This window comes from Ranitomeya variabilis, chromosome 1, assembly GCF_051348905.1.
Source record: "Ranitomeya variabilis isolate aRanVar5 chromosome 1, aRanVar5.hap1, whole genome shotgun sequence".
Classification (NCBI taxonomy): Eukaryota; Metazoa; Chordata; class Amphibia; order Anura; family Dendrobatidae; genus Ranitomeya; species Ranitomeya variabilis.
In genome coordinates, this window is record NC_135232.1 from 325,589,814 (window position 1) to 325,610,048 (window position 20,235).

The 20,235-nt window shown below is 39.8% G+C and overlaps 1 protein-coding gene across 2 annotated transcripts in view; it reads right to left on the reverse strand.

Moving 5' to 3' along the window:
* The window catches only part of SALL2 (spalt like transcription factor 2), a 46,313-nt gene extending 27,160 nt beyond the window's left edge, over nt 1-19,153 (reverse strand). For both annotated transcript variants that reach the window (XM_077298491.1, XM_077298505.1), the window contains exon 1: nt 18,717-19,153. In XM_077298491.1, coding sequence (XP_077154606.1) covers nt 18,717-18,789 — 73 coding nt within the window. In that variant the 5' untranslated portion in view covers nt 18,790-19,153. The remainder of the gene's footprint in view (nt 1-18,716) is intronic.
* Nucleotides 19,154-20,235: the final 1,082 nt, after the last annotated feature.

A 20,235-nucleotide genomic window follows, 5' to 3' on the forward strand; every position in this document is an offset into this window, starting at 1 on the left:
ATGTGTAAACAAAAATTTAAGTTTAAATTTAATTAAGAAGTTATAAGGGTTAAAAGTTGACAAGCGATTTCTCATTTTTCCAACAAAATTTACAAAACCATATTTTTAGGGACCACCTCACATTTGAAGTGATTTTGGGGGGTCAGTATAACAGAATACCCAAAAGTGACACCATTCTAAAAACAGCACCCCTTAAGGGGCGCAAAACCACAGTCAAGAAGTTTATTAACCCTTCAGGTGCTTCATGAGAACTAAAGCAATGTGGAAGGAAAAAATTAACATTTTACTTTTTTCACAAAAAATTTACATTGGAACCATTTTTTTTTATTTTCACAAGGGTATCAGGAGAATATGCAACACAAAATATGCTGTGCAATTTCTCCTGGGTACACCGATACCCCATATGTGGGGAAAAGCCATGGTTTGGGGGGCATGGCAGGGCTCAGAAAGGAGGGAGCACCGTTTGACTTTTTGAATGCAAAATTGTCTAGAATCAATGGTGGCGACATGTTGCGTTTAGAGACCCCTTGATGTACCTAAACAGTGGAAAGCCCCCAATTCTAACTCCAACCCTAACCACAACACACCCCTAACCCTAATCCCAACCCTAACCATAACCCTAACCACAACCCTAAAACCAACACACCCCTAACAATAATCCCAACCATAACCCTAACCACAAACCTAACACCAACACACACTTAACCCTAATCCCAACCCTAACCGTAATCCCAATCATAACCACAACCCTAACCAAAACCCTAACCCTAAACCTAGCCCTAACCATAACCCTAACCACAAACCTAATCCCAACATACCCCTAACCCTAATCCCAACCCTACCTATAACCCTAACCACAAACCTAACCCTAACACACCCCTAACCCTAATACCAACCCTAATCATAATATTAACCATAACCACATTATTAACATGGGATTGATACAGGTAGCTGCTCCCATTTCAGCATTTTTGGCTACTGGAAAACTATAGAATCTTAAAAATTTTATTAAAATATTTGAACTTCTTAGATCTTTGGCCCGCCCAGCCCTTTGAGCCATTATAAAAATGTGACCATAAAAGTATGCTGTATCAGTTATTTAAAATGCATTGAGCACACATTGGACACTAGAAATTGTTTGTTTGGCTCATTCACAAGCTCTGAGATGTATCGAGTCATAATGCTGCACCCATAAAAATTTACATGCACTAGTGTACCTCCATTAACTTCTGATTTAATTGAAATTCTAGTGATAGACACTATGCTAGAGTTCCTTCAGTTGTTCTGTTCCTTCAGATTACTACTGTGATGCTGAGTCACTTCTCACAGTCAAGCCGTGAGATGAGATAGTCAAGGAGTCCGAGGTCAAAATCCAGAAAAGTATGTCAGAAACAGAAGGAAGAGATAAAGAGTATAGTCAGGTAACGTTCTGAGACCAGAATACCAGGAGCATAGCAGATCTGAGCAGAAGAGGTTAAACAGACAAACAGAACGAGGTCCAAGGTCAGGCAGCGAAAGATCTACAAACAAAACGCAAAGCACAGAGAGAAAAAACACACAGTAGCTGAATGTTCATCTGATAGAGGTCTGGGAGTAACAGCCCAGTTAAGTAGCCTGGCAATCACCTGGGACAATGAACACCTGGAGAGAGCCAGCACCTCCCAGTTTCATATTGGATGGCCGAAATGTCAATCAACAAATTGACAGCTCAGCATGCTTTTGCACCAGACTGGATGACTGAGCTTCCAATAAAAGTGCTGACAGCTTCAGCACGCCCCTGTACACGACTGGACTGCTGATTTGTCAGTAACTGCATCACAGACACACGAGGGGTGCAACTGTGGGAACTATAAACATGACAGATTATACCTGAAGGAGCTTTCCATAGAGATTAATATGGAATTGGCTTCCATTTGTAGCTATAACAGCTTCTACCGTTCTGGGAATTTTGGAAGGCTTTGTACAAGATTTTGGAGTGCGCCTGTGGGAATTTTTCCCCATTCTTGCAGAAGAGAATTTGTGCGGTCAGTCAAAAGGTTGGCTGAGGGGAACTGGTTCACAATCTCTAATTCATCACAAAGGTGTTTGATGGGTTTGAGGTCAGGGCTCTTGATCTGGTCCGTGAAGTTCTTGCATACTAAACTACCAAACTTGGCTTTGTGGACTTTGCTTTGTGCACTGGGACAAGGTCACGGTGGAACAGAAAAGGTCCTTCTCCAAATTGTTACTAGATAGTTGGAAAAACACAATTGTCCAAAATGTCTTAGTTTGCTGAAGCTTTAAGATTTCAAGTCACTGGAACTATTGCTCTACCAACCCCTAAGAACCCCTGAAAAACACCATTGTATTATTCTTCATTCTCCAAAACCAGATTCATCTATCCGCCTTGCAGGTGACTTCTTAGGTCACCTTTCCACTGCTCCAAAGTCCACCAGCTGTGGTGTTTTACTCTACTCCATTCACTTGATGATGTAAGGTTTGCATGCAGCTGCTTGGCCATATAAACCCCTACTATGAAGCTCCCAATGCAGAGTTTTTTCTTGCTGATGTTAAGGCTGATCGATGGTGACTTTTATGCACTATGAATGTCACGCCACAGCTGTCAGGTGACCCGGGACCAAGGGCTCCTTCCCTGTCCCTAGCACTAGGGGGCACCCTAGCTCGCCCTGCTACCCGGGATACTTCGGATGGCAAAGATGCCGGGGCCTCCCCCTGGTGGCATGAACTCGTATGAACTCTGTAGCATGGGAAAATATACCGAAAATTTCCCACGCTACAGAGCTCATGCCACCAGGGGGCGCAGCATCGGTGATGGCACCGCTAGTCACCGAAGCTCCGCCCCTGCATGTCATTCATTCCCCAGTCGTTTACAGCCGGGAACGGTTGCATTAGCAGCGCTCCAGTTTGTAAAAGTAAATGCCCCCAGATATGGATTACTGCGTGGGACTGACTGTACGCTGGACAGGTATGGTATATTGTTGCTTTTTTATTTTGGAATTTTTTTACAGAAGAACGAGGGCTTCGCTTGGATTGTGCTTGCAATAAAGATATTAAAAACCTGTATGTTTCATTATTTCATTAAAATACTTTTTTCTTAGTGTGTGTGGGTTTTATTAACTTTTTCACAACTGTGGGATTAGTAATGGATAGGTGTCTTATTGACACCTCTCCATTACTAAGCCGGCTTAATGTCACCTTACGATAGCAAGGTGACATTAACCCCTTATTGCCCCATATGCCAATGCTACAGGGCAGTGGGAAAAATCGGGCAAAGCTCCAGAATTGGCGCATCTAATAGATGCGCCTTTTCTGGGCAGCTGTGGGCTGCTTCTTTAAGGCTGGGGGGCTAGCCTGAGAATAGCAGCCCGCACCTGTGAATTTTGCCGGGTTGGTTGGAAAATATAGGGGGGACCCCACGTCGCTTTTTCTTTCATCCCTTCTCCCCTGCTCGCGCTGCTTTCGGCTGAGCAGGGGAGAAGGGATGACAGGCGGCTTCAGCACCACACGCTGGGGAACAGCGCTTACTGTAGCGCTGCTTCCCGGCGCTGTCCATGTGGTCCTGATGTGGCACACGGGCGGCACACGGCTGCCACACGTGTGCCACACGGATGTACCACGTGAGCACATGGACACATGGACACAGATATCTCCGGGACCAATTTTTCCGGTACCAGAAGTATCTTGACGTGTGAAACAGGCCTTGCTGTGATCGAAGTAAAAAAAACAAACTGTGGCTGCAGCATGTAAATGGAGTCTAAGGCCACATTCACACGTTCACTATTTGTAAGCCAAAACCAGGAGTGGGTGATAAATACAGAAGTGGTGACGTGTTTCTATTTTCCTCTGATTGTTCCCCTGGCTTTGGCTTAGAAATACTGATATAAAATCTGACCAAATACTGAACGTGTGAATGTGGCCTTAGAGTTGTGTCCTAATACGTTTGTCCATATATTACATCTGAAACTGTTTCTGTGGTGTATGTATATATATATATATATATATATATATATATATATATATATATATATATATACACAGTGTATATACAGTTAGGTCCATATATATTTGGACAGAGACAACATTTTTCTCATTTTGGTTATAGACATTACCACAATGAATTTTAAACAAAACAATTCAGATGCAGTTGAAGTTCAGACTTTCAGCTTTCATTTGAGGGTATCCACATTAAAATTGGATGAAGGGTTTAGGAGTTTCAGCTCCTTAACATGTGCCACCCTGTTTTTAAAGGGACCAAAAGTAATTGGACAGATTCAATAATTTTAAATAAAATGTTCATTTTTAATACTTGGCTGAAAACCCTTCGTTGGGAATGACTGCCTGAAGTCTTGAACTCATGGACATCACCAGATGCTGTGTTTCCTCCTTTTTGATGCTCTGCCAGGCCTTGACTGCGGTGGTTTTCAGTTGCTGTTTGTTTGTGGGCCTTTCTGTCTGAAGTTTAGTCTTTAACAAGTAAAATGCATGCTCAATTGGGTTGAGATCAGGTGACTGACTTGGCCATTCAAGAATATTCCACTTCTTTGCTTTAATAAACTCCTGGGTTGCTTTGGCTTTATGTTTTGGGCCATTGTCCATCTGTAGTATGAAACGACGACCAATCAGTTTGGCTGCATTTGGCTGGATCTGAGCACACAGTATGGTTCTGAATACCTCAGAATTCATTCTGCTGCTTCTGTCCTGTGTCACATCATCAATAAACACTAGTGACCCAGTGCCACTGGCAGCCATGCATGCCCAAGCCATCACACTGCCTCCGCTGTGTTTTACATATGATGTGGTATGCTTTGGATCATGAGCTGTACCAAGCCTTCGCCATACTTTTCTCTTTCCATCATTCTGGTAGAGGTTGATCTTGGTTTCATCTGTCCATAGAATGTTCTTCCAGAACTGTGCTGGCTTTTTTAGATGTTTTATAGCAAAGTCCAGTCTAGCCTTTTTATTTTTGACACTTATGAGTGGCTTGCACCATGCAGTGAACCCTCTGTAGTTACTTTCATGCAGTCTTCTCTTTATGGTAGATTTGGATATTGATACGCCGACCTCCTGGAGAGTGCTGTTCACTTGGTTGGCTGTTGTGAAGGGGTTTCTCTTCACCATGGAGATAATTCTGCGATCATCCACTACTGTTGTCTTCCGTGGGCGCCCAGGTCTTTTTGCATTGATGAGTTCACCAGTGCTTTCTTTCTTTCTCAGGATGTACCAAACTGTACATTTTGCCACTCCTAATATTGTAGCAATTTCTCGGATGGGTTTTTTCTGTTTTCAGAGCTTAAGGATGGCTTGTTTCATCTGCATGGAGAGTGCTTTTGACCGCATGTTTACTTCATAGGAAAACCTTCCAAATGCAAGCACCACACCTCAAATCAGCTCCAGGCCTTTTATCTGCTTAATTGAGAATGACATAATGAAGGGATTGCCCACATCTGTCCATGAGATAGCCTTGGAGTCAATTGTCCAATTACTTTTGGTCCTTTTAAAAACAGGGTGGCACAGGTTAAGGAGCTGAAACTCCTAAACTCTTCATCCAATTTTAATATGGATACCCTCAAATGAAAGCTAAAAGTCTGAACTTCAACTGCATCTGAATTGTTTTGTTTAAAATTAATTGTGGTAATGTCTATAACCAAAATGAGAAAAATGTTGTCTCTGTCCAAATATATATGGACCTAACTGTATATACTGTATATACATATATATTTATAAATATATGTATTTCTACAAACCCTAATCGCCACAGAAATGTTTTCAACAAATCTGTGTCTGTCACAAAAACCTAAAGTAATAACTTACATTCAGCTCTCTCAGGGCTCATTCACATGACCATATTTTCTGTCCGAGTGCTGTCCATAAAAAATGGACCACACTTAAACCAATCTGATTCAATGGGGCAGTGTTTTTTTTCACTGACCAAATTTTTGTGTGAAAAATAATCACAGCATGCCCTATTCTTCAGTAAATTGAATGAGACTTGCGAATTTGAGCCTATATAGTGGGGAAAAAATGTTTTTAGTCAGCCACCAATTGTGCGAGTTCTCCCACATAAAAAGATGAGAGACGCCTGTAATTGACATCATAGGTAGACCACAACTATTAGAGTCAAAATTGAGAAAACAAATCCAGAAAGTTACCTTGCCTGATTTTGCAAGATTTATTTTGCAAATTATGGTGCAAAATAAGTATTTGGTCATTAACAAAAGTTAATCTCAATATTTTGTTATATATCCTTTGTTGGCAATGACAGAGGTCAAACGCTTTCTGTAAGTCTTCACAAGGTTGACACAAACTGTTGGTGGTATGTTGGCCCATTCGTCCATGCAAATCTCCTCTAGAGCAGTGATGTTTTGGGCATGTCACTGGGCAACATGGACTTTCATCTCCCTCCAAAGGTTTTCTATGGGGTTGAGATCTGGAGACTGGCTAGGCCACTCCAGCACCTTCATATGCTTTTTACGAAGCCACTCCTTAGTTGCCCTGGTGGTGTGCTTGGGATCATTATCATGCTGAAAGACCATCCACGTTTCATCTTCAATGCCCTTGCTGATGGAAGGAGGTTTGCACTCAAAATCTCATGGCCCCATTCATTCTTTCTTGTACACGGTTGTTCTGGTCCCTTTGCAGAGAAACAGCCCCCAAATATGATGTTGCTACCCCCATGCTTCAGAGTAGGTATAGTGTTCTATGGATGCAACTCAACATTCTGTCTCCTCCAAACACAATGAGTTTTGTTTATACCAAACAGTTCTACTTTGGTTTCATCAGACACTATGACATTCTCCCAAAACTCTTAGGAATAATCCAAATGCTCTCTAGCAAACTTCAGATGGGACCGGACATGTATTGGCTTAAGCAGGGAGACACGTCTGGCACTACAGGATCTGAGTCCCTAGCGGAGTAGTGTGTTACTGATGGTACTTTTTTACGGTGGTCCCAGCTCTATGTAGGTTATTTACTAGGTCCCTCCCGTGTGGTTCTGGGATTTTTGCTCACCATTCTTGTGATCATTTTGACCCCACGGGGTGAGATGTTACGTAGAGCCCCAGATTGAGGGGGATTATGAGTGGTCTTGTAGGTCATCCATTTTCTTATTGTTGCTCCCACAGTTGATTTAATCACACCAAGCTGCTTGTCTATTGCAGATTCAGTCTTCCCAGCCTGGTGCGGGGCTACAATTTTGTTTCTGGTGTCCTTCGACAAGCTCTTTGGTCTTCACCATAGTGGAGTTTGGAGTGTGACTGTTTGAGGTTGTGGACAGGTATCTTTTATACTGATAACAAGTTCAAACAGGTGCCATTACTACAGGTAATGAGTGGAGGACAGAGGAGACTCTTAAAGAAGAAGTTAAAGGTCGGTAAGAGCCAGAAATCTTGCATCTTTTTAGGTGACCAAATACTTATTTTCCACCATAATATGCAAAATAATTCTTGACAAATCAGACAAGATGATTTTCTGGATTTGTTTTCTCAATTTTGACTCTCATAGTTGTGGTCTACCTATTACGTCAATTACAGGCCTCTCTCATCTTTTTAAGTGGGAGAACTTGCACAATTGGTGGCTGACTAAATACTTTTTTTCCCCACTGTAGGTGCGAGAACAAACTTGGATGCCATTACGGAGCCAAAGTACAGTGTCCTTTTTTAATGGATGCACAGCAGTTCTGTAACATAGGAAACTGTAAGGCCACGTTCACACGTTCAGTATTTGGTCAGTTTTTTACCTCAGTATTTGAAATCCAAAACCAGTATTGGAACAATTAGAGGAAAAGTATAATAGAAACACGTCACCACTTCTGAATTTATCACCCATTCCTGATTTTGGCTTACACATACTGAGGTAAAATACTGACCAAATACTGAATGTGTGACCGTGGCCTTATAAATGGTATTGTAAATGACTAATATCTGCTACTGTAAAAAAATGGATGGACTATAGATTACATACGGATGACGAGTCAGAAAGAAAATCGCCCGCATTTTCTGGATAAAACTGACTATTTTTGAAATGGTCGTGTGAACCCGGCCTTACATTTACAAGGGAACTACATTTTGTAAAACTACAGACAGCTACAAGCAAATTAAAGTTTTTTTGTGCGACGTGTCTGCTTTTTCCGAACACGCATGCGCGGCCAGAACTCCGCCCCCTCCTCCCCGGACCTTACAATGGGGCAGCGGATGCGTTGAAAAAATGCATCCGCTGCCCCCGTTGTGCGGCGCTTGCACAGTATGCGTCGGTACGTCGGGCCGACGCAACGCGACGGCCCCGTATCGACGCTAGTGTGAAAGTAGCCTAACAAAGGTAATTGGATTCTCCTATTAAATTGTATCAGCCAGTGCGATCAAAAAGTTATCAAAAAGTTGCATGTACTCAAGGAGACACCAATGAAAACCACCAATGAAAAATCAAGTCTTCACACAGCTCTGGTGCTGAAATATAAAAGTAATCACTCTCAGAAAATGGTGACACAAAAGTAAACAACTCAAATTTTTTCCTCCCCATCTTCCAAGAGCCATATTTTTTTTTTGTACAGAAATATATTCACTGTGCAGTAAAAATGACATCTTAACTTTATTCTATTAGTTGGTGCAATTATACTGATTTCTAATTTTTGTAGTTTTATGTTTTACTGCTTTTATCAAATGTTTCAAAAACTAAAAAAAAGATAAAGCTTGGTTTGTTTTGCCATATTCTTAGACCTTTCACTTTTTTTCTTTTTCTGTCGATTGAGCTATATGAGGATTTGTTTTTTGCTGGCAAGCTGTAAGTTTCATTGGGTTACACAAGACTATTTGATTGCTTCAGATTAAATTTTTTGGGGAGGCCAGATAAGCAAAATACTACAAGCATTTTAATGTGATATTTTGCGGTTTCATAATTTTATGGATATGCGTATTTTTTTTTTTTTTTTAATTTACAGAATAGAAAAATGGTATATTTAAAAAATAAAATGAAAAAAATATCTATTTTTAAACTGTTTGTAGCCTTTTTCAATAGTTCACTTTTGGGACTTGAACAATCACTTGACTTGTAATTCGAATGATTTCTTAAGAAGTCATTCAAAGGAGCACAAACATGGCTGACGTCATGGCTTTCAATACATCCCTGGCTGCCATGACAATCCATCAATGCACCCTGTGATCATGTTGGGGCATGTGATCTTTTTGATCATCTAGATGCTGCTGTAGCCATTGATCATAGCATCTACGGGGTAAACTGCAGCCATCTGAGCTAGCTCTCATCTCAGCAGACAGAGGCATTTTTAAAAATGTCACCTGACACTCATTTTGCATGGAGCAGATTCTGCTCCATAATGACCAAACTGTGGCTACTGTCAAGGTAAGACCAGACATGAAATGACTTCAATCACCACCAGAGGCTGGAGTTTTGGCACATTTGGTCTCACTCTACTAACTACTGTTTTATTTACAAACGGTCATTTTTGAATTTAGGTTCCGATTACCTTCTATAAAAAAACCACTTTTCAGAAATAAATAATGAGGAAATTTCAAGCTTAATAAATTGAGAATATTTAAAAATAATTACAGCAGTGGCAGATTACAATGAGGGCAAACTGGGCAAACGCACAGAGGCCAAATGCTCGAGAAAGTGGTAGGAATGACCAGATTGTCCCCATTACAATCTGAACCACCATTGTTGGTACATGTTTCAAGGCCGACAGCCAAAGGTAGCTTCCTCTAGGTCTGATGCCTGCCATGTACAAGTAAATCAGCATCTTAAGGAAGCAGATATAACTGAATATGTCAGTGGTATGGCAGGATGCCATCCCTCATTCCCTGCCCAACTTGGTCTCTGTGATGCAGGAAAGCAATGATGCAATTGTCTGTGCTGTTCAAGAGAATCTTGGCCAGGAGAAGCCTATGACATACATGGAAATGGCTCTGCATGGGATGCTTGAAAGGTGAGTGATATTTCTCTGCTGCTATTAATTTAGTTATATATTTTAAGGGGGATGAGGGACAGTGAGTAATGAATGAGAGCAGCAAGGTGGCTAATAAATGGGGTAAGAGGAGAGGCACAGTGGTAAAGAATTGAAGAGAGAGAGGCATAGTGGGAAATATATTAATGTAGAGATGGTGTCGATACAAGCTGCTAAGGGGGTGCTCAGGGCTCAGTTGAAGCAAAAGCTAGCAGCCCTAAGCGAGCTAGAGAAGCTTCAGCAGTCCCAGGTGGTGACTCGGAATCTTCTCTCTCACCACCGTTACCAGACAGCTCAGCGCATTGCTGTATTTCTGAATATGGCCGATGAGGTTCAGACTGGAGACGTCATACGAGATATATTCCATCAAGGCAAACTGTGTTTTATTCCATGCTACCAGCCTCGCAGTACACACATGGACATGGTGAGGCTCAATTCAATGGAGGAAATCAACCTATAAGTAACCACATGGAATAACCACACCAGTAACCACATGGAATATACGGCAGCCCGGACAGGAAGACTACAGAGAGGAGGCATTGGCCACTGGTTTCGGGAGTTGAAGGTCTGATATGACAAGGCCATCTATAACCTGTCTCCTCCATACATCTCTGAACTAATCTCCCGATATCTTCCCTCACGTAATCTCCGGTCCTCCAAAGACCTCCTTGTCTCCTCCACACTTATTCACTCCTCACCCAACCACCTCTAAAACTTCTCCCGAATATCCCGCATCCTCTGGAATTCTGTGCCCCAACACGTCCGACTATCAACCACATTCAGATCCTTCAGATGGAACCTGAAAACCCACCTCTTCAGGAAAGCCTACAGCCTGCACTGACCCCGCTGCCTCCTCACCACTACCGGAGCTAAAGGTACCTTCACACTGAACAACTTAACAACGATAACGACAGCGATCCGTGACGTTGCAGCGTCCTGGATAGCGATATCGTTGTGTTTGACATGCAGCAGCAATCTGGATCCTGCTGTGACATCGTTGGTCGGAGCTAGAAGGCCAGCACCTTATTTCGTCGCTGGATCACCCGCTGACATCGCTGAGTCGGCGTGTGTGACACCGATTCAGCGATGTCTTCACTGGTAACCAGGGTAAACATCGGGTTACTAAGCGCAGGGCCGCGCTTAGTAACCCGATATTTACCCTGGTTACCATTGTAAATGTAAAAAAAAAAAAACACTACATACTTACATTCCGGTGTCTGTCGCGTCCCCCGGCGTCCGCTTCCCTGCACTGTGTCAGCGCCGACCGGCCGTAAAGCAGAGCACAGCGGTGACGTCACCACTCTGATTTACGGCCGACGCTTACACAGTGCAGGGAAGCGGACACCGGGGAACGCGACAGACACCAGAATGTAAGTATGTAGTGTTTTTTTTTTTTACATTTACACTGGTAACATCGGGTTACTAAGCGCGGCCCTGGGCTTAGTAACCCGATGTTTACCCTGGTTACCCGGGGACTTCGGCATCGTTGGTCGCTGGAGAGCGGTCTGTGTGACAGCTCTCCAGCGACCACACAATGACGAAACAGCGACGCTGCAGCGATCGGCATCGTTGTCTATATCGCTGCAGCGTCGCTTAATGTGACGGTACCTTAACGCCTCACCAACACCAGAGCTGCTGCAACCCCCGACCTACTGTCTCCTTCCCCACCATCCTGTAGAATGTAAGCCCACAAGGGCAGAGTCCTAGCCCCTCTGTATCAGTCTGTAATTGTTAGTTTGTTAACTGTAAGTGATATCTGTAATTTGTATATAACCCCTTCTCATGTACAGCACCATGGAATCAATGGCACTATATAAATATATAATAATAATAATAATAATAATAATAAGACGTGGGTAATGAATTGGAGGAAAAGCACAGTGGGTAATGAATTAGAGCAGAGGAGACAGTTTGGTTAATGCATAAGGGAGGGTGCTATTGTGCTTGCTAAATTTTTTGGGTGGGAGCAAGCAAGTTATATACAGTGGGGAAAATAAGTATTTAACACTGCTGATTTTGTAAGTTTTCCCACCTACAAAGAATGAGGAGGTCGGTAATTTTTTATTGTTGGTACACTTAAACCGTGAGAGACAGAATCTACAAATAAAAAAACAGAAAATCACATTGCATGGTTTTTAAATAATTAAATAGCAGTTTATAGCATGAAATAAGTATTTGATCACCTACCAACCAGCAAGAATTCTGTCTCTCACAGACCTGTTAGTTTTTCTTTAAGAAGCCCTCCTACTCTACATTCATTACCTGTATTAATTGCACTTGTTTGAACTTGTTACCTGTAGAAAAGTTCTGTCCACACACTCAATCACACGTCAACCACTCCACTATGGCCAAGAACAAAGAACTAAGGACACCAGGCACAAAATTGTAGACCGGCACAAGGCTGGAATGGGTTACAGGACAGCTTGGTAAGAAGGGAACAACTGTTGGCACAATTATTAGAAAATGGAAGAAGCACAAAATGACTGTCAATCTATCTCAGTCTGGGACTCCATGCAAGATTTCGCCTCATGGGGTAAGAATGATTCTGAGTAAGGTCAGGAATCAGCCCAGAACTACACAGGAGGACCTGGTCAATGACCTGAAGAGAGCTGGAACCAAAGTCTCAAACATTACCATTAGTAACACACTATGCCATCATGAATTAAAATACTGCAGGGCTCACAAGGTCCCGCTGCTCCTGCCAGCACATGTCCAGGCCCGTTTGAAGTTTGCCAATGACCATTTGTGATCAGATGAGGCCGTGTTTGGAGGAAGAAGGATGAGTAGAACCCCCTGAACACTGTCCCAACCGTGAAGCATGGTGGAGGAAATATCATACTTTGGGGATGCATTTCTGCAAGGGAGACAGGACGACTGCACTGTATTGAAGGGAGGATAGATGGGGTCATGCATCGCAAGATTTTTGGCCAACAACCTTTTTCCGTCAGTAAGAGCGTTGAAGATGGGTCGTGGCTGGGTCTTCAACATGACAATTACCCAAAACACACAGTCAGGGCAACTAAGGAGTGGCTCCAGGAGAAGTTTTTCAAGGTCCTGGAGTGGCCCGGCCAGTCTGCAAACCTGAACTCAATAGAAAATGTTTGAAGGGAACTGAAACTCAATTTTGCCCAGTGACAGCCCCAAAACCTGAAAGATCTGGAGAAAGTCTCTATGGAGGAGTGGACCAAAATCCCTGCTGCACTGTGTGCAAACTTGGTCAAGAACTACAGGAAACGTCTGACCTCTGTAATTGCAAACAAAGGTTTCTGCGCAAAATATTAAGTTCTGTTTTTATATTACTGTATCCAATACTTATTTCATGTAATAAAATGCTAATTAGTTATTTAAAAATCATACAAAGTGATTATCTAGTTTTTTTTTAGATTTTGTCTCTCACAGTTGAAATGTATCTATGATAAAAATTACACACCTCTCCATTCTTTCTAGGTGGGAAAACTTGCAAAATTGGCAGTGTATCAAATACTTATTTTCCCCACTGTATACTTAATAGGGGCATTCAAGCTTCTGACTTATTAATGTATATTTTTAAGGGGAAACACATTAGCTAATTAGATATTAATGGTGTGGAGCAAGTTTGCATTCAGGAGTGCAGCATAGGAATTTTTTTTCAGGGGTCTTATAAAGTTAACATAGTTATTTTCAGACACACAGTGATCTACTAAAAAGCAAAGTGCTGCAGACTTCTGCGCTGCAAATTCACAAGTGAGACCTTGTTGAAAGAAATCAACATTAAAGCCTGGCCAGATTGAGAAGAAATGAAGGAAAACAACTCCATCAGTTGAGATCTCAGGTGATACACTGGATATAAATATTTATTCTATAACTATACTGTGAATCCTGCTGATAGATGATGGTATTATGGATAGCACAATTACTTATTAGTACATAGTTACCTCTCTTGTTATGTATAGCACCATCCATTGTTATATAGTGTTCTCTTACTTCAAAGTATTCTGCCTTATTATGTATAGCACCTTTCCTTAGTAAATGTTTTTCTCCCTTATTATGTATAGTGCCATGCCTTATTACATACATTATACTCCCTTAATATGTATATTGCTATCCCCTGTTACATAGTGTTCTCCTGTATTATGTATAATGCTGTTCCTTACTACATACATTGTCTTTCCTTATTATTTATAGAGGTTCAATGTTAACTAATGTTCTCAAGGAAAAAAAAGTTGTTGTTCTCCCTCACTGCATACAGTAACTGATGCCTCTGTGTGTGATTTTCATTACTCTAGGGTGTGGTCTGCATTTATTTTAAGCAGTCAAATGCTACAGGTAGGCCAATGGAGTGATAAACGTAACACTTTTTCTCTGCCCTTTTATTGCACTTAAAGGGGTTGTCCACAAATAGGACAAACCCTTCTGATACCCTTGCTTGGCCCCGATAAAATAAAGCTTATACTTACCTCCCGTGCCAGCACCACTCCCGCGATGTCAGCACTCGCTCTTCTCGGGGCTATCGTGAGGTTGTATGACACGCCCAGTAAGCGCTGGCGTCACTGTCCCCGCCTTCGGACAAATTAAACATGAAGAGGAAGTCCAAGATCAGCTGCAGCCGGACTTCCTCTTCATGTTCAATTTCTCCGAAGGCGGGGACAGTGATGCCACGTGACACAATAACCGCACGGGAGCCAGGGCCAGAGTGAGTGGTGAGTATGGGCTTTTTTATCAGGCCCAAGTTTGGGATATAAGAAGGAGTTGTCCAATTAGTGGACAACTTCTATAAGCAACTGTGTGCCAACAGATACAAGACCTCGCTGTCAGATGAGCGGTGGCATACATAGTCTGAACTACCCATAATCAACAACTGACTATCAGAGATAAAGTCTTACAGGGAGTGGGAATGAACAGATAGGCTAGCATCCATTAAAATTTTTCAGAAATCCAATCAGCAGAAGGAGCCTCCAAGGCACCAGGCACATGTGCAGTGAAGTGACATGTACTGGCTTTATATGTGCACTGCACTGGATTTGCAAGAGCTGGCTTGAAAACACATCCAGTTTTTAGGGTTATCAGCCAAGCTAGAGTGGGTACATGTAAGGTATTGACACCGTGACTATTCATCCAATAGGTTTCACCTCCATCACTCATGACTACTACTAAGTACATAATGCAGTTACTGATAATACACATAGGGACACATATAGAAAGTTATTGAACTTCAGCACAAGACAGTGGCACTGGTTTAGGGACCTAAGAGATGGTGGTAGATTCCACTTACGGTACTCGCATTAGGTTGTAAAATACTAATGTCCTTTTCTCTCCCAGTCTGTAACAGAATATGTACTGGAGTGAATTCATTACATGCTCAGAGATGATGAATAATGGGAGAAGAGGACAGGAGCTACACATTGTTTGAAACTTACAAGACTTTATGATTAAATGATTGTTCTATAAATTTACTAAAATTGGCTTTCGCCTCAGGAGGACATTTCAATTCTTCACGTCCATCCTCCATCGATATTACAAACGTCATGTCTATGAGGGGAGATTCTCAATTTAAAACAATAAGGACATTGCTGTTTATGGACTTTTACGAATGATTCATTTAATCATGGACTTTTCTAGCTTTATAGTCAGCGTTTCTGCCCTTACATTTAACACAATAGCAGACATTGTACAAAGATTATCGGGAACAGTATTGTGAATTTGGCCTTTTCACATCACAGTTCACGCTCTAAACTAGCAGGTGAGCGAACGCTGGAAAAGTAAGAATCCTTCATTATATGTATATCATAATGAACGAGCTGTACAAAATCATTCAGGAAGATTTAAAGAAAATTGGGTTCACAGTAGTTTTGCTGAAGTTGGCACTTGTGTTATGAAAGAGAAACGAGAACTGATCGCAAAGAGGAGAGAACTCTTCTGGAGACCGATATACCGCTGACTGCGGGATCCATTTCTGTACAGATAACTTATATGTTTCAGGTCTTATAGTAAACCTAATAACATGGACATTACAGATAATTGTGGCAAAATATTCATCAATATTGCATTGGTTCATTCATTAAAGTGTCCATTCGTAAAATAAAACCCCAATACTTAGTTACTTTAGAATAAGAAACTTCAATCTTTATTAAGATTTTTAAGCAAATCACTAATTCTTTCATTATACTAGAACTTTTTTCATTTGAAAACTACAGCATTTATGTTAATCAGACAGAGGCAGAAACTTCCCTCTTTTCCCATCCATTGAATAAAAAGTGCAAAGTTGAAGACAATTCAAAAGGTAGAGAAACTTAGATTTAGGAAACAACATCTTAGTGTTATAGTTTCCCATTGTTTCAGCTACATTATCATTTCTATTAAATAGTCTTGTAATGTTTTTCACAAAGAGTGTAGAGGGTAAAGAATAGAGAAGTGTCTAATGATAGACTTTAGATATTATAGATACTGTAAATAGATAGTGTAGGTAGATTATGCATATAGAGACTACATGTAGATATTGAAGTATTGTGAACAGAGACTAAAGATAAGTACTGTAAATTGGTACTATAGATATATACTATAATATAGATACAATATATGCATATATATATACACACACACAATAGATACTATAAATAGATACTATACATATACTATGGATACCAAAAATAGATTCTATAGATATATGCTATAGATACAGTAAACAGATGCTATATATATAATATAGATACTGTAAATAGATACTATATAAATACTATAGATGCTATAGATCCTATAGATATACTGTATACTGTAAATAGATACTATATATAAAATATATTCATATATATATATATATATATATGCACACATATTATAGATACTGTAAATGGTTTCTGCAAATAGATAAAGACTAGATGTGGATATTGAAGTATTGTGAACAGAGACTAAAGATAACTACTGTAAACTCATACTAAAGATATATACTATAGATAATATAGATACAAATATACATACACACTATAGATACTGTAAATAGATACTGTATATATACTATAGATACTATAAATAGATACTATATATATATTTGCAGACACACACTATAGATAGTGTAAATAGATACTATAGAGAAATATTGTATACAGATACTGTAAACAGATGCTATATATATACTATAGATACTGTAAATAGATACAATGAATATATATATATATATATACACACTATAGATACTGTAAACATATATATATATATATTATATACTGTAAATAGATACCATAGTTATATACTATAGATACTGTAAATAGACACTAAAGAGAAACATTGTATATAGGTAGATTCATGGTACATGGCTAGATACTGTAAATTATACTCTAGATATATACTATAGATAATGTATATATATATTATGGGTATATACTGTAGTTAGATACTGTGAATAGATATTGATAAATACTTTAAGTAGATACAATAGATTCTGTAAATAGATACTCTGGATTAATACTGTAGATAGTGTAAATAGGTACTGTGGATAAAACTATGAATAGATACTACAAATAGATGCTATAGATAGATACTAGATAAATAGTATAGATGGATATATTAATACTGTGCATACATAGATAGATACTATAAATATATACTAGATAAATGGTGCAGATGGATACTATAGATTGCTAGATAGATAATATAGATCAATATTGTAGATATATACTATAGAGGGGTACTGAAAATTAATACTATAGATAATGTAAATACTATAGATACTGTAAATTGACACTATACATATATACTAAAAAGATAGTGTAGCTGAATACTGTAGATTGATAGATACTATAGATAATTACTGTAGATTGATAGATGCTGTGAATAGATACTATAGATGGATACTGTAGATAGATACTAAAGATACCTTAAAATGATATAGATAAAAACTATACATATACAGTTACTCTAGACATATGCTATAAATATAATAGATGAAAAACTATAGATCAGTAGTATTGAATGTAAATACAGACAATAATGATTAGCAATAGTTTCAATAAATAGATTAGTATTAATGAATCATCCTGAAGATATAAGTTGGAAAGTTCTGTCTAACAAGTCAGTGAATATTTCTTAATGGCTCCAGATCCAGGAGACCCCGAGGTGCAATGTACCTTTTATACACACATCATCACTGGAAATATGTGATAGGAAAAAACAGATAACATGCACTACATCAATATTCTGCTGTTATGTCTATAAGGCCAGGTTCACACTGAAGAATTTTGGATTTGTCTTTTTTTAGCCAAAACAGGTAGATACATGACAGATAAGATCATTATATATATAAGGATCCTCATATTGATGTAACAAGAAAGAAAGAAATGTATCAAAAGCTCAACAAGCGGAGTTATTAGAACCTGATTCCTGTCTCACACATAGCCTTGTAATGTAATCTACTTAGCTCATTGTATCTGTTTGATGACATTCGAACATTTCCATGGAAACAATACTGTCTGTTTATCTGCAGTCCTATGTAAAGCCACATATAACACTTCTCAATTTAGGATATAACAAAGAAAATATATGATATCATAGAGCACGAAATGACTAGGAAATGCTGGCTTAAAGTGCATATTGTCATCTATTTACATTGCTATTTATTGCTGCCACAAGTTGCATCCAAGTGGACTAGAGGAGCTTAGTCTAAATCTTAAAAGTTGATATCACTATTTTCATTATAAGTTTAAAAACTTTTCCCAGGAGACTAATAACACGGGAAATAAGACAAGCTGCTGGGAATTGTTTCCTCCTTACATCACATTCTCTCTGTCCTTACCATTCTCTGAAGAGGTCGAGTTGTCACAGTCAGAGATGAGCTGCTGAGGTTTTCTCTGCTTCCTGCGTGACATTTCAGCCACACCACGTCCACAGAACAAGTGCAGAACCTGATCTGTGCCTGCTGCCTCACAATAGATGAGACCCTCCTTTGTTCCCTTCCCTGCTCAGTTCTGGATGTCACTTATCATATGTTGTCCTTCATATCATGCTATCTATCTATCTATCTATCTATCTATCTATCTATCTATCTATCTATTGATCCCGCTATCCAGACAAATGTGCTAGGAACTTTCTTTGTCTGTCTCCCTGTAGCATATTTAATCTCACCCTGTGTTTGCTTTATCTGAAGCCCCTGTCCCAAACTCTCGGGCACATCACAGTTGGTCAGCCACTAATCAGACACTCCTACTTTCTCCAACTCCCACTTAATGTGACAAATAAGGCAAGAATTCCATGAAATTGACTGATTGCCCCTCTGAAATGGGTGCCTAGTCCTCCCCCCAGAGTCACCTTCCTTTTACTATAGAGGACAGTTTGAAGAATGTAGCTTTGTGAAACTTCTATATGGTAAACCCACAGATTTTAATGTTATTTCACGGTTAGGCAATCGATAATGCAGCAGTCATTTGAACTTTTGACAAGTTATAGAAAGACGGAAAGAATATGACTACAATTACTAGAAGTAATATTGTATTACTCTCTATACACTGTGCTCTTTATAAATAATTTCTCCTTCTTAAGTTTCCATTTTTTTTCTACCTAATACTGTTATCTGTACTCTGAAACAAAGCTATATGTCAACATAGACTGTTACGAAGACATCTTAAAAGAAATCTTTCGCAATCTGAAAGTAGCCCTGACGTTTGGCTGGAACACCCATGCGAAACCTGCTGTTGGAAGGCATCAAATCCTCCAAAAATACTTGTTAATGGTGATCAGGTCAATCGCGCCACATATGCCCCAAACCTGTTCCTTGTCCTAAAGGTTGTTTGTCATGATTATTGCTCACTGGAGCAATAATCATCATTGGACATGCTAAATAAAAGATGACCCTAGACATAAGGCTGAGTTCACATCTATTCTTCAAGTTAAAATGGCAGGCACCACAATGGACCTGAAAGTGCCCATTATAAGTCAATGGAGTGCGGTGGGCACCATTGGTGTTCATCATGTGACAGATCAGCACTCCATCACTCTTGCTTTCTAGCTAAATCAGTAAACATGGTCGACCATAATACGGAAATAAAAAATCTTGCATCTTACCTTACACCGAACTTCTTGTTATTTTATTACAGTTTTTATTCGTTAAGCAATACTATTATTGTTTCCGTGTGGTTATTTTGTGTCCGAAAGTACAAAATTAAAGCAAAAACTACTATTTGAAAGCTTCAGGCTAGTCCAGACTTACATAAATGTTTTGGAACATGAAATTCTAGAACTAGACAATTCTGAAAGGTAATGTTAGATGGAAGAAGATATTTCGTGATAAGACTTCCCTATGACAGTAGTAAAACTTC